This window comes from Protobothrops mucrosquamatus, unplaced genomic scaffold (assembly GCF_001527695.2).
Source record: "Protobothrops mucrosquamatus isolate PMUCROS unplaced genomic scaffold, P.Mucros_1.0 scaffold_217, whole genome shotgun sequence".
Classification (NCBI taxonomy): Eukaryota; Metazoa; Chordata; class Lepidosauria; order Squamata; family Viperidae; genus Protobothrops; species Protobothrops mucrosquamatus.
In genome coordinates this window covers 779,032-794,665 of record NW_015386293.1, presented here as the reverse complement: position 1 = coordinate 794,665, position 15,634 = coordinate 779,032, and the positions used below count along the sequence as shown (strand labels likewise).

At 32.6% G+C, this 15,634-nt stretch overlaps 1 protein-coding gene across 1 annotated transcript; it reads right to left on the bottom strand.

The window, feature by feature from the left end:
• Positions 1-682: 682 nt before the first annotated feature.
• Positions 683-13,047, bottom strand: LOC107298343 (DNA polymerase alpha catalytic subunit). Its single transcript, XM_015827722.1, has 8 exons — positions 13,012-13,047; positions 11,831-12,036; positions 10,559-10,691; positions 9,082-9,213; positions 8,519-8,693; positions 3,011-3,189; positions 1,706-1,837; positions 683-745 (listed from the first exon to the last, which is right to left on the bottom strand). The coding sequence occupies exons 1-8, from the start codon at positions 13,045-13,047 to the stop codon at positions 683-685; spliced, it is 1,056 nt and encodes a 351-aa protein (XP_015683208.1).
• Between the last annotated feature and the right edge of the window lie 2,587 nt (positions 13,048-15,634).

Genomic DNA, 15,634 nt, shown 5'->3' with positions numbered 1-15,634 from the left:
TCCTCAGATCTACTCAGTGGGTTAAACGATTGTTCATCAGAAGTCCATGTAATGAAACTCCATTTTGAAAATAGAAGACTGAGTATATTAACTGAATTTCTGATACATTAGGTTTAATTATACTGATAATTGGACAACAAAACTTAAGGAACTATAATAATTTCTCTGGCCATTTACACATAATCCTATGAATTTATGCTCTTTATCTAGAGTTTTTAATTCTATTTGTTTTAGAGGAACCAAATAAACTATGCCCATATTAAATATATTTCCCCAAACACTAATATATTGCCAAACTAGAAAATGCATTTTTAAAGGGCACTGTCATTGATTTTTAAATAGCAAAACTAGTGTATACTAAAAGTTTATGGCATTTCCAAAGATGCTACTTTATAAGTGCTATTGTTAATCCACTTTTATATTACTTCTATTTGGATAACACAGTCTATATTTCTGAAATTCATCAAGCTATGCTAAGTTCAGTATGTGTTTGCAACTATTTTTGGAAAACTTTTTAAAATTTTAATTAGGGAAGAAACTTTTAAAATTATTACAATATCATATTAATTCTCAGAATAAGTTCTCTGAGTGTACTCTTTTGCAACATTTCAGTTATGAAACTACAACCCTAAAGGGAATTAAAGGAAAGCTTTAGCTTAGTGGTTGCTTCTCAGAAAAAACTTCATGAAATAGTGAGGTCACTCTGACCCCATACACCAACCAGAGAAGAAGCAGGTTCACTCTTCTGTTGACAAAAAAAGCACCTAAGATAGCAGTCACTAATACCCGGTATCTGGGTTTGTTTCTCTTTTCCTTCCTTTGTATCAATGTTGACAGCATGAACTATGTTATCAATTCAACTTGAAATACGATTGTTAATGCAATTGATTTTCAGCTGAAAAATAGGACAAAGGGACTTAAGAAAGCAAATACAATTTTCCTACTGTTAATGCAAACTACCTGTAATACAACCATTTCACTAACTAGATACTGGTCTTTGACCATAATAAAGACTTCTTTTGATTTGATTTTTTATCACTATGAGAAAAATGGCTGCAGAAAGGTACTTGCATCTTCTGTAGCATTTTATAAATAAGCCTCTATGCTATCATTTATTAGTCTGAAATTTGAAGTACTTCAGAAAATAATACTAATACTTCAAAAGTGATTTGTATACTGTTTCAAATTTACTTAAAATATTTCAATTAAATTTCCAAAACTAGCATCAACTATAACATGTTAGACTGGTTCAGAGAATACAATTTCAGTGAGATACCAGTATATTAGGGATAAGCAGTATGATAATATGCCCCCTTCCTCAATCACCAACTTCTTACACAGCTTGGAAAAATACACTGATTTTTCAAGTCTTAATTTCTGTGAGTTTAAAAACTGTTATTTAAGACCTTCCACTAAATAACGATATATAAAAAAACTCTTCTCATATCTTGGTCTGAACTAAACTCTTAGTTGTCCTAGTTCATAAATTTAAGAAACCAAAATACTAAGATGCTTACGAAACTAAGTCAGGAATGGGAGGTAGAATATGAGGCAGGATCAAATCAGCCTAATGCTATTCCAGGTTAATTAAACCATGATTTAGCATTTCAAGAACATGTCATTTAACCAGGTCATTTTTTATTAAATATAATGATTCAATCAGGAAAACATGTGGTTAAATACAGACTAAAACTAAGTTACTCACACTGTAATATTTTTTTATAAAACTTCTTATATCCAAGATTAACTTGTTGTTAAACTGCATAGAGTAATTTAAAAGATTTTCATTACATCCTTCTGGGTTACAGCATAGCACACTGGCTTTAAGCTTTCCACCCTGGAAATAAAAAATCAAAATCAAAATCAAAATTTGGGTATATATGTTGAAAGCAACTTTGCAATAGGATCTCATGCAAGAACACATTTTAAAATATACAAAGTTATACCTCTATCTTAGCATTTTGTTGACATCTGATTTTACATGCTACAATGAATACATGAATATTACTGGAACATTTGCAAACTTGGTACCCAAACATAATTTTCAATATATCTCTCAAAAACGAGACTAACATAAATAAAAATTCATAATGAATATACTGTAGATATCAGACAGACTTTGAGATTCCCCTTCCTATTACTGCTTAAAAATTGTACTTTTACGATCTAATCCAACAATTTCTGCACTAAAAGCATTAAGTAATTCCAGGTGGAAAAGACTGCAGAGCTTGACATCCGCTCTTCTTACACTTAGACCATCTGTAAGTTGTCAAGCCTCTATGCAATTAACTATCTTATTTACAGCTGTAATGAAACAAAGTCAAGGATTTACCAAGTATTGGCTGATCTCTGTCTGCCTTTTCCTCTCACTTGCTTCCAACAACTGCTTTGTTTTGATTCAAAGAACATAGAACATCTGCTGTTTGTCCAAATTAACTTAAAATAATTACTTTTAATTTAGATAAAGAATTTATTTGCTTTAACTTTCAAGGTTTTCACTATCCCACAGCCTGCTAATTTGCCAATAACTAGTGCATGCATAACATTGCAATGGAGTTAAATAGCTGGCTCTATTTCAAGTTCTGATCCAAGGTCACAGATACATTTTTGGCAGTACTTCTGAACGTGAATTCACCCGATGTGTCTTTATGTCTGATGTATAAAGACAGCAGGAAAGATAATATTTATGAAACTGCTATATAAAAGGAAAAGAGAAATGTAAAAATACAAATAGTTATGCAGAAAAAAATCCTGTCCTCTTAAGTAGTTTGATTTAGAATAACTAAATGTCATCTAAATAGACTTTATTAACTGGGCAGTCTGAGAGTACCAGCAATGTGAAATATTCTGCACAATTGCCAAAATGACACGAAAAAAACAGGCAAAATTAATTTGAGGTTAATATATAAAAGCCAATCATTATTAAAACTCTAATATGGGGGGAGGGGTTCACTTAGTATCTTGTCCAAAGCAGAGTTCTGTTCAAAAATTGTAAACACCATATACTAACCAAGTATCGAAAGACATTATCATAAATATTTTCTGTCCCACATTTTGGACAAGCAAACTTGAATCTCTTGCAGTCTTTATATTTTTCTTCATCAGTTTGCTGAACTGGGCCACCAAGCAAATCATCTTTTTCATCTTTATGGTAATGTTGATGGACTTTGAACTGTGAGGGATCCATTCCTGTTAATAAGAAATATAAATTCAAAGTCTAAAGAAAGCAATTCTTTGCCACACAAGCTTCAAATGAGAGTCGCAAAATCTAAAATAGAACTGAATTCTCACAATGAGATATTTAAAAAAAAAGAATACATTTTCTCATTTTAACCTAGAATAAAGATCCGAGCAACATGATGAAATTACCTATCTTTTCACACAAAATTGCTTTATAAATAAAGCAAGCACAATGCATAAACTATCATGGGGAGTATGCAATAGAACATTTGTTTATGAACATGCTACTTTTAGAGAATAGATTTATTGCTATTTTCTTAAGTAACACAGAGAATGTTGAATAAAATTGTGCATCTTTATTAGAAAACAGAATGGCATCATTAAAATGAAAGAGAGAATATAAAAACCCATTAAAAGAAGCCTGCCTGGACTGTTATTAGACACTTCTTTAAGACTGTACACAACTGCCAACTCAGACTTCAATGCAGTGGTCGATTTCATTTTGGCTCAGTGGTTAACAGCATGTAGTTTCAATCTAATGCAGTCGTTAAAATTCAGCAATAGCATTTAAAAAATCAGAATTGAAGACAAAAAAGCACTTTTGATTACTAGGATCCAGAAAGTTTTTTAAAAATGAGCACCTACTATTCGTTTTTGTACAAATATGTTTTGTATTTAGAAATGTACAATAAGCAGCAGGATAGGTTAAAATTCTCAAATAAAGAATACTATAACAGACAAGCATATAGAAAAAATAATTTAGATGAATACTGCTACAGAGACAAACCATATTTTAAAGGAAGGAAGGAAGGAAGGAAGGAAGGAAGGAAGGAAGGAAGGAAGGAAGGAAGGAAGGAAGGAAGGAAGGAAGGAAGGAAGGAGTAATATGCATTTTACCTCAAGAAAATTTGGCAATATACATTCCATAAGCATTTCTATTTCTAGTGATGAAAGAGAAGAATTTATTCCAGTGAGGAATAAAATTAGGAGTACTTTCTACAGAGTAAAATACATTTATCCTTGTCATATACACAACTTGTTTTGATAAAGATCTCTTTGTTTAAATTCATTGATTTGATGATACTTATGTTTGGCACTAATCTCTGTCTAATTTTATGACCTTCTTAAAAAGAATGTTCAATATTCAATTAAATTTAGTTCATGTGTTTATTAGGAGTGCAAGCTATATACCACCTTTGCTGAGGCAATTATACAGTGCTTTTCATACATATCACTGTGACTTCTGATTCTATTCTGGAGCCTGGTTAATGAATTGAACTCTGAGAACTGGTACCCATTTTATCTACTTAATGCTTTAGAAGGTCATTGCCATAAAATATTATCTACTTGGATTCTTAAAATACCATTAATAAAATGAATTGAAATTCTGATTATCAATTATCAATCACAGATAGTAGGACTATGATAAATTTTATTTAAACATACACACACCTTCAATAAAGAATGCTAGTTGAAACATTATTGAAAATTATTTTCTATTGTAATATTTTAAATTCAATTTTTAAAAAACCTTGAACTATATTTACACTTTGGTTATTGTAATTAATAACAAGAACGGCACAGGTAATTAAAAAAACAACTAGATACAGATTTAGCAGTAGAAATTTAGTTATGTCGGTAAAATCCCATCAACAACAATTAATGCCATAAAATCACAAACAAGATCCTGAGTCAATAAAGCATTTAAATAAACAGAAAGGCAACTGTTCTAGAAGTATAATTTCAAATAAATAATAACATTGTATTTCTATCACAATTATTACTTGCTGCATTAATTCACTTTTGAGCAATAATTTCAGTATCTCCAAAGTCTTGAAAAAATTAAGTTAGCTAATAGCACATTTCAAATCTACAAGGACCGATTTGAATATCTAAACCCAGAAAATTTATTCATATTTATATCGTGGATGCCTCTGTCAAAATTCTTTCTAATCTACTTTCTCACACATGCTTTCTATAACTGATCAAATTATGGGAAGTAAAGTCAAACAATCACTTTAACCACAAACTGATGTATTATGTTGGAAGTCATTATATTCTGTCATTTAATGGCAGTAAAAGCCCAGTAATCCTTGATCTGATCACACCTTGGGGAAAATATAAAAATGTAAAATCTCAATTATTACATAATATTTGTTAAGTTATTATATAATAATTGCTAGGATAATTATGCCTAGTAGTCATATACCTATATCAAAATTTTATTGAGTTTCAATTGGCAAGATAATTAGATGCATTATTTCAAAAATTATATTTTTTAAAAAATAAATTGATTAAAAAGCCTTACTTCTGTATATGCAAGTTTAAAGTTAATCACTTTGTAGCTTAATTCATGAAATATTTTGAGAAACAAATTGAAAATAGTGTCTAGTGCTGCCATCTAGAGGTTTCCAGTCTGAATTTCTAAAAATAACAATTGTTTTCAAGTGCTTGGACCATGATTATTCACCCTACAAAACTCAAGTTTAAAAAATATTAAATTATGAAAAATGTATATGATATACATAAAGGTTGCTATTTTGCAAATTGATTGTAACATTGTATTCAGTAGAAATGTATTTATTTGGCTAAAACAATAACAAACAACAAATAGATAAATAAAGTTTTGTTGTTTAACTCCAACTTTACTTAAAAGCGGGGGGGGGGGGGAATTGGCAATTCTATGCTCACAAGACCAATAGATACTGCTCCACTGATCCTCAAAATTAAAACAAAATTTAGTTTAAAATTTTAAATGGTCAAAATCCAAGTTTACATATGAGATATCATAAGTTTGTACTCTTTTATATTTATTTGAAATGAACATACTGCTTTTATTTTATTTTAACTTTCCTTATATGATGCCACCTACATCATGTAAAACCACAATTAAGTTTGCTAATTGAAGAGATAACTATAGTGGTGACAAACCTTCCTAGAGCAGCTCTCCTACTCTGGGCTATGATCCCTCTCCCCAGGAAAGTGACATGAAGATGTCGAAGGAGGAGGTTGCAAAATCTAATCCAGAATGAATATTCACAGTGACTCTGCTTTGCCCAGGGATGCTTGTGGCAGTTTGCATAGTCAAGACAAGCAAAGGTATGTCTTTTTGGCTACCATAAAATTACAGGTGGTCCTTCTTTAGCGGTTGTTTTGTACAGTGACTGTTCAGTTACACTAGTAATGAAAAAATAACTTTGCAACCTATCCTCACATTTATGATGTTTCCAGCTCTGTTAACGCAAAGAAAAGCCAGTTTGGTCTAGTGGTTAAGGCACCTGGCTAGAAAGCAGAAGACTATGGTTTTTAGTCCCGCCTCAGCCATGAAAGCCAGATGGGTGACTTTGGGCCAGTCACTCTTTCTCATCCCAACCCACCTCACAGGTTGTGGAGAAAATAGGAGGAGGAAGATGTGTTAGATATGTTTCCACTCTGGGTTGTTTGCAAAAATAATAAAGCTGGGATACAAATAAATAAAATATATAAATAAAAAACTGAAGTAAGATCATAAGCATAGTCTCAGCTTTACTTTGTGACCACACTTAGCAATCAAGTTGCTGGTCTCAGTTGTCGTCTCTAAAGGAAGACTACCTATATTTATTTATTGGAGGGTTCTTTCCTTTATCTTTTGGAAGCTGTAATACATAACGGTTAAGGGTCCTGCCATACAAGATTCAGTAATGATTCTGAAATTCTGCAAAAAAAAAATCCCCTGATTTATTGATTTCTAAAAGCCAAATCAGGCTCAAAAACAGCCGTTTGTAATATAATGCATATAATAACATGGCTTTGGTCCTCCTGAAATCCCTCAGATATTACACTAGTGAAATATTACTGCCCTATACAGTAATTAGGTCTTCAGTAATGAAAAACTCCTCTGAAATCAAACTATTCTTTGAAAGAAGTAACCATCACTATTATACCCCAAAACAGGTTTGAATGTATCTGCAAAAAGACATTAAAGTTAACAGCAGTTTGCACAAGTTCGTATCATTTGGATTATAGGTCTTTCTTCAAAAGAGATAGAAACATAAACACTTTTAGTAGGACTCACCTATAGAAATATTCTAAGTTTATTCCCTTCAACAAACAAGCTAAACTTCTCCAATTAGCATAAAGTTTGATATCCTAGCTGAGAATTCAAATATATCATATCTGGAGGTGACAAGATTAGGATAGTCTGAACAAAGCCATAATATTCCAACTAGATAACTTTCTCATAAACTAATCCAAAATCTTTCCTGAGAAATATGGATTAAGTTGGTTTGGATTTCTTAATACAGAATTAACCTTTAAAGTCAGTAATGACACAGGATTTAACATCATGATCTCTATTTAAAGTATCAAGCTGCACTTGGCTTATAATTACTTTATAACCAAAGCACTGATTAACCAAAACACTGATTGATGTTTCATATGTTATTCATCTTTTCCATTAGGCTCCATAAGTACCATCTGATCAAAATATAGGGTACATATTTAAAGAACAAGACAACCTGTTGTATATGTTTAAAATATTGCAATGTATTGTTTTAACAGCAGTTTGGGTTTACCATAACTGGGCTAGTTTCATTAAAGAATTTGTGAGCAGTAGAAAACTATGGATGGACATTTCTGCTGCTAGTTTAAGATTGCAGGAAAGGCCATATAAGATTTCAAAATATTAGTACAGGTAGTCCTCGACTTACAACAGTTCATTTAGTGACTGTTTGAAGCTACAGCAGCACTGAAAAAAGTAACATAACCATTTTTCACACTTATGATCGTTGCATCCCCATAGCTATGTGATTTACATTTGGATGCTTGACAATTAGTTCACATTTATGACGGTTGCAGTATCCTGAGGTCATGTGATCACCTTTTGCAACCTTCTGACAAGCGAAGTCAATGGAGAATCTATATTCACTTAATAGCCATGTTACTAACTTAACAACTGCAATGATTCACTTAACAAATGTGGCAAGAAAAGTCGTAAAATCGGGCAAATCTTACTTAACAAATTTTTCACTTAGCAACATAAATTTTGGCTCAATTGTGGTTGTAAGTCGAGGACTACCTGTCTTATGGGATTGTTGTAGAGTAATCTTCAATTTTTCAACGTTTCATAAATATCTGTCTCACTAGGCCAGATGATTTTAATTATTATATGTCATATATAGATGTATACTGTATAAATGTACCCACACAACACATATTTTATTTCTTGATTTCTCCCAAGAATAGGCTTAATAACACGAAGACATATTCTCATAACACATATGAATTTTCACATTTTTATTTGCCACACAGTATCAATATTAAGAATAAGTACTTGAAAAATCAACACTACAATACTTACCAAGCCACGCTGCAATAAGAACAGAATCAATTCCATCTATGGGTTCACAGATACGAGCTACTACTGGATGAATTTGTTGTGACAAGTAATACTGAACATCAATAGTAAGATTTGCTTGTTTCTTCAGTTGTTCCGGAGCATATGCTCTCTGGCTGGCACTCAGATTTGATCCATCCTTCATCAAAAGAATGAATGAATTTACTGGCACAATTTGTATTCTCCCCCTCCCCCTTTCTGGTCAGTCATGACTTCTGGTAACTGCTGGGAGAAATCCATGCAGTTTTCTTGCAACATTTTTGGAAAAATGGTTTGCAATTGCCTTTCTTCTTAGGATGAGAGTGAGCGATTGCCACAAAACTAGTTAGGTTGGCAGGACTAGAACTCAATCTCCTGGTAGTCCACCGCCTTTAACTATTGCACCAGACTGGCTCTGTCCTTCATTTACAAAAAGCATATAAAAAGTAGTGAAATATTTATTTACCATTATTATACTATACTGATTAGTTTTGTTTTTGTTTCTAAGTGGGAAAAAGATGCTTTAAAAATAGCAAGAATGCTTTTACCTGACAGATAACATATGACACTGTGTCCCCAGCTTTCAGCTTTCTACCCTCCTGAGAATTCATCCACAAGGCGACATGCACGTGAGGCAAGCTTTTCTTGTCTGGGTAATCTTGGGGATCTTTTGTCAATGCCTATTGGTCAAAGAAATGTGCTACTGAATTATATGTGCCATACAGAATACTGTAACATTAAGTGATCATTTAAAAATTATTGTCATAATCACTATTCTAACTGCCACTCTAGGGAAAAAAATTATTTATTTATTTATGTTTGCCGCCCATCTCACTGCAAGGTGATTCTGGGTGGCTTACAATATCAAAAAAAAATCATAAATATATTTACAATTCAAATAATTGCCATGAATAGTTATTTTTAATCTTTTTAAATTTTGTATTGTATTATATCATTGTTTTAAACTGGCTGTAAGCCGCCCTGAGTCCTCCGGGAGAAGGGCGGGGTATAAATTTAATAAAATAAAATCAAAATCAAATCAAATGAAGCCTAGGGATAAATTTGCTTTTAAAAAGAAAATGCTTTGCTGCTCAGAGTTCATTTAGATAGATGGGCAACTACGTACATTTGCTAAATTAATTTAAGAACATTTGCAGGTTGTCTTTAGGAGAATAAATACTTCAAAGCAACCAAAGCAATTGATCATTCTTAAAATGTAACATTAAAATTTCATATTTACTCAGCTTGTTTTCTGTCTAACAAATAATTTGGGATTCCTAGCCATGACATAGTGGACATTCACTTTTAACATGTATTTAGATGTGCTTATATATACAATATATATATAGGCAGGAGAGCTTTATTATTCTATTATGGCCAATAGCAATGATAGCTTGAAAATAAAAGCAGGATTCTCTCTTCAGCAAAATCTTTATTCTTACCTTTCTCCTGTCTACCATCATGATTTACTCTACCCATCTACTGTAAGAGTAATTTACAATCAGAGTAAGTGGAGAAGAAAATCATGATTGCAAAAATGAAGTAACACTCTACTTATTCCTTCCCCTTTCTAGAAAAACACTGCTTTCATTTAAACAATGAACACATCCAAGACATATCCTGGGCATGTCCAGAAATATATTAATGTCAATGTGCTGAAATATAAGTTTATAAGCAGTAATAATACACAGGCTGAGAAATATAGACTAAGGGAGAAAATTTTAGAGATAATATATATAATAATATAGAAAAAAGCAGGTTTTGTTTGGATTACTCAAAATTCTAAATAATTTAATTCTGGATAGCTTAGAGAAATCCTGTTTTATTATTTCTCCTTCAAGACATACATTTTTACATGCTCATGTTAGAATTAAAATAAATAAATAAAATATTTGTAGGTTTCTGAACCATGTGGCTTTACTATGAAGGTAGCTGTTATCAACATAAGAAATGGACACCAATGGAGAGTTCCATGGATATATTCAAACTGATTTATGTATAATATCAACAAACAATATTAATCACCTTATTGATCTCATATTGTTTTATTGGAATAAGGTTATTTGTGACATTTTCTCCAATTTCTATTAACCTTCTTTGGATATTTTCTACAATTACATCTCGAGATTGGTCAGAAAGGATCTGGCCAATTATATAGCTGTAAAAAAAACATAAGATATCACACATTAAGATAATATACCTTTATAAAATTCACAGCATATTCATAAATCCCATTAAGTTGCTGTAAGCTCTCCACAAAAATTACTGGTTGCTACTAATACTGGCAAAGAATGCAGGGTAATAGCCAATGTTATACTAGTCACATATCTTCTAAAATTGATGTTATAACGGACTGTATTAATCAATTGTCCATTCCGTCAATTTAATTCTCATTAAATATTTGCCAGTTATAATTACAAATTTATTAAAATATATCAGAAAATATTTGTATTCATTTTTAATTATTCAATGAATAAAGAAAGAAAGCTAACTATTCTCATCTAACTGTAGAAAAACTAAACAAAATGGATTTGCAAATCAGAAGGATGTACATTTTACTCTGTTCTTGTCCATCTCATTAAAAAATTACATTCTCAACTTCCTCTACTAGTTTAAACTTTTTCACATAACTTCCCCAATGAAAACGTGCAGTGAAATTTTCATTACCTGAAGCTTTTCTTAATTCCTTACAAAATTCAGTAGTTTTGAACACAAGAATTATTTGTCAGTATTACTATTTCAACAAAGTACATACATTTATGAGAAAAAGAATCAGCATGTTGTCAGGTTCTACCTTCCCTAACTTTTCTGACCACACTCATCCTACCTGCCATTCCCCGGCTGCACTTCATTGCCTTTTCTGCTGCTGTTTCTGTACAAAAATGGAACACTTCTGCTTAAATTACTGGGAGTCACTCTCAGATCAGACTTTTTTCAACCTCTTTTGCTCTCTCTAGCATAACTATTCATTTGGAGGCATAACTCTCAGAAACAAATGGCTTTCTATGTGGATTTTTTTTTTACTTGAGAAATTCTACTCAATGGCAAGTTCTGCCCTATATATAGCATTTTACTAATACTTGCCAACTGGCTTCCATATAGATTTATTGAACGGCTTTTTTAAAATATTCCTCATTAGAAATGCTATAAAGTATTGAACTAAAATTAGAAACTTGCTTATCAGTTGAATGGTTATAGTGCACTTAGAAATACAGATTAACATAGCAATATTTAATATGCTGTATATACAAAAATACTCTATTAAAATAGAGTAGTAGAATGCATAGAGCTACTTACTTTCCAGTCTCTTTTGCAAGATCACACCAATCTCTTCTCACTATGTCCAATCCTTTAAGTTCTTGTTTGGTAATGTATTTTCCATCTCCGGCTGATTCCACAACCAAAGCAGCATATTTCTTCTTTTTTAACAGCAAAAGGGACTTAAAAACTCCATCAACATCTATCTCCAGTAACTTGTACAGTTTATTTACTTCACTTTTAATCTGCAAATATATCCCCAATTACTTTTTAAAAATACTTTGCTAAAAGGGTAATATTTAAATATTCTTCAGTTAAAAATTAGCAAGCAAAAAACACTACATAGCAAACATGGTAGATCCACACAACAGAATAGATTAAAAGTACAGTGAAGGCCAGAACATACAACTATATATAAAGGTCTCCTTAGATATGGTATGTTGACAGAACAAAGAAAAAAGCATGTGTGATAAATTTGACACAAAATTTCAAAGAAACAGTATCAATGCAACAATGAAAAAAATGGTTCAACAAATCTATCCAGGTAGTCTTCAATTTACAATTAGTTGTTTAGAGCAGAGGTCCCCAACTTTTTGGGCACCAGGGACCAGTTCCATGGAGAGAGGTTTTTCCGCGGACCAGAGGGTGCGTAGTTTTGTGTGCTGCTTGCATCTTGCAGATAGGGCTTTGCTTGTTTGTGTGGCCCAATTGCTGGCATGCTGTGGCCCGGTACTGGTCCACAGACCAGGGGTTGGGGACCCCTGGTTTAGAGACCACTTGAAATTACAACAGCACTGAAAAAAGGACTTACGACCAGTATTCTTATTTAAGACTGTTGGTCCCAATTGTGACAGTAAGTCAGGAATTATTTGTGTAAAAATGGTTTGAGAGAAGAGAGAAGAGAAAATATTTTATAGATAGTATACAACTTCATTTGAAAGAAAGAAAGAAAGAAAGAAAGAAAGAAAGAAAGAAAGAAAGAAAGAAAGAAAGAAAGAAAGATTGTATCTAGAGAAGAACTACATATTCCTTAGCCAATGGATCTCAGTGGAAGATGATACAATAAAGGAAATTGAATGGCGTGTTAAATGTGGTTGGCAGGCATTCAGCCAGCTAAGCGTAGTTTCCAAGAACAACCTTCCCCTATGCCTGAAGAGAAAAGTTTTCAATCAGTGTATGCTACGTGCTCTAACATATGCCAGTGAAACATGGACACTAACCTCACAATAGACACAAAAGCTGGCACAAAGAGCCATGGAAATATACATAATCGGCATTACAAGACAAGATAGAAAGACCTGCACATGGATTAGAGAACAAACGAAAGTATACGATATTGTCAAGAGAGTAAAAGAATTGAAATGGAAATGGGCTGGTCACATAGCAAGAAGAACTGATGGCAGGTGGACCAAGGCAGTCATAGAATGGATCCCACTTGATAAAAAGCATCCATAAAAGAGACCTAAAACAAGATAGATTGATGACATCAGCAAGTATTGCGAGCCCAATTGGCAAAAGAAAGCTCAGGACTATATTTATTGGAAACATGCTGAAGAGACCTTCATCCTGCAGTGAATAGATACAATAGATACAGTGATGATACAACTTCATTTAGCCAAAGACAAATCATATGGTAATAATTGCTGTAAAAGCCATGAGAGAGAAGAAACACTATCATATGTGATGGACATACAAAAAACCCTCAAGTAATAATACACAGCACCATTCAGAGAACCTTAGGGATCAAGTTTGAAATAAAACCAGTTTTTAAAACTAGGCAAAATTCTAGTATTCTTTACTGATAATTCCATTATCAATAAAAATGCCATAATTTATTAAGATACAGGTAATCCTTGTTCAGGAACTGCCTTGTTTAGCGACTGTTCACAGTTACGATTTAGCAACCACTTTGCTTAATGAGCAAGTTGTTACCAATTGTGGTCGCTAGAAAAGTTCTTTCTGTATATGCTTATAACTGCAAGGACAACATTGCAAAATACTTGAAAAAATAACAGTACCAGCTATATCAGATTAGCAACTTAAAGCTTCAGAATATGTAGCAATGGCAAAACTAACAGAAGTGAGAAAATCTAGTGGGTAATTATGGCTGGCTGATGTCTCCAAAGGAGCAGAAAAACTGAGATGGTCCAGCGTAATCTTGCTGGTCAAAGGAAGACTGTGAGATGACTTATCTGCATTCTGGGCAGCAGTTCCTCAAGCAGAAATATAAGTTTTTGCAGTCAGCTTGGGAGTAGATCTGCCTGCAGTCCCAGGATTCCATCTATGCTCCTAACTGCAGGGTAGTCTATATGGACATTAAGCCCTGCCTTCTTCATTTCTTCATCACTTTGGGAGATAATTAATCTACAAACATGGAGAGCTTTCCTTTGCAGCAAAGATGGAATGCCTTGTGATGAAATGAACCTACTTTTGGGATTAAAATAAGAAAAAAACAAAGAATAGAGACTTTGTTTTAAGAATTCAATAACTTAGTAAAAAGATTTAAGTAAAGTTTAAAAAAGATAAGGGAACAATCTCTTTTTTATTTTTATCATTTTTAACCCCCTCCCCCAAAATTGGAAATAAATAAAGACATGCACTAATTCATAAAATGTACAAATCAAATCAGAGGCTTTTCTTTGGAGGCTGATGGATAATCAGCTGTAAAAAAAACATGGAACATGGTTTTTACATATTATTATTATTATTGCAGCAAGATTATTATATGATCAAAGGTGTAAAGTTTTGGTACTGCCCATAATGAAGCAATATTTGAAGATGATGGAATTTGCAGTGATGACTAAATTCACTTCTTTGATTAAGAAAAAGACATTTATATTCACTGCTGACTGGAAAGCCCTTGTTTACTTTTGGAATGAAACAGAAAAAAATGAACTTTTGATTTGTGGTTTTGATTATTGCAAAAACTTTAGGTAATAGGAAAAAAGAGAGTTTATTTTTGTAACCATAAAGTAATCAATAATTTTGTAATCATACTTGTATTTGCTGCAAAGGAAACTGGAAGCCTCTTCTGTTTATAATTTCTTTTCTCACTTTTTTCTCTTTCCCTTTTTTTTAGTCAGTCTGTCTGTCTGTCTGTCTTCCTGCCTGTCTACCTATCTATCTACATAACTACAAAATCTATTTATTCAATTTCTATAGCCACCTATCTCAGTCAATGACTCTGGGCAGCTTACAATTCAAAAAATATATTACAATTAAAACATTAAAAAACAACAAAAACATCCAAAAGAAATATACATAGCAGCCTACATACTTGGCCAGTTAGCAATAAAGCCAGGAAACAGAGCCCTTGACACATTTAGCACCTGAGGCTTGGGAATATAGCCAGGTTTTCAGGGCCTTATGAAAGGCCAACAGGCTGGGGCCATTCTAATCTCCGAAGGAACGATGTTCTGTAGAGCAGGGGTTACCGCAGAAAAAGCCCATCTTCTAGTCCCCATCAACCGACACTCTGGCTGAAGGGATCTGCAGCATGCCCATTCTGCTAGACTGAGTTGGATGGGAAAAGGCGATCCCTCAGGTAACACGGAACATGATTTTTAACCTAATCCTTTTTGTTAGTTTTTATCTTCTTTGTAAAACTTTTAATAAAATTTATATAAAAAAATAACACAAATTTAAATAAATTTAAGCAAAAATGCTTAATTTTTGAAATAATATATCTTGAAATACATTAAAATATTATCAGCAAGGCAAATATAAAAATTTAGAGTATGGTTTCTAAAGTTTACATCAATAAGTACTAAAAACCATTTGGAGTACAAAGAAAGGGGAAGTCAGAAATTAGATATTTATCAATGTTACTCTTAAGAGGGTTTT

Coding starts and splice junctions, on each gene's coding strand:
- LOC107298343 (XM_015827722.1), bottom strand. CDS start 13,047: ATGGCTCTTTGTGCCAGCTTTTGTGTCTATTGTGAG. Junction 12,037..13,011: donor GCTTTTGTGTCTATTGTGAG/GTTAGTGTCCAT, acceptor ATATATTTGCAG/ATTAAAAGTGAAGTAAATAA. Junction 9,214..10,558: donor AACAATATGAGATCAATAAG/GTGATTAATATT, acceptor TTTGACCAATAG/GCATTGACAAAAGATCCCCA.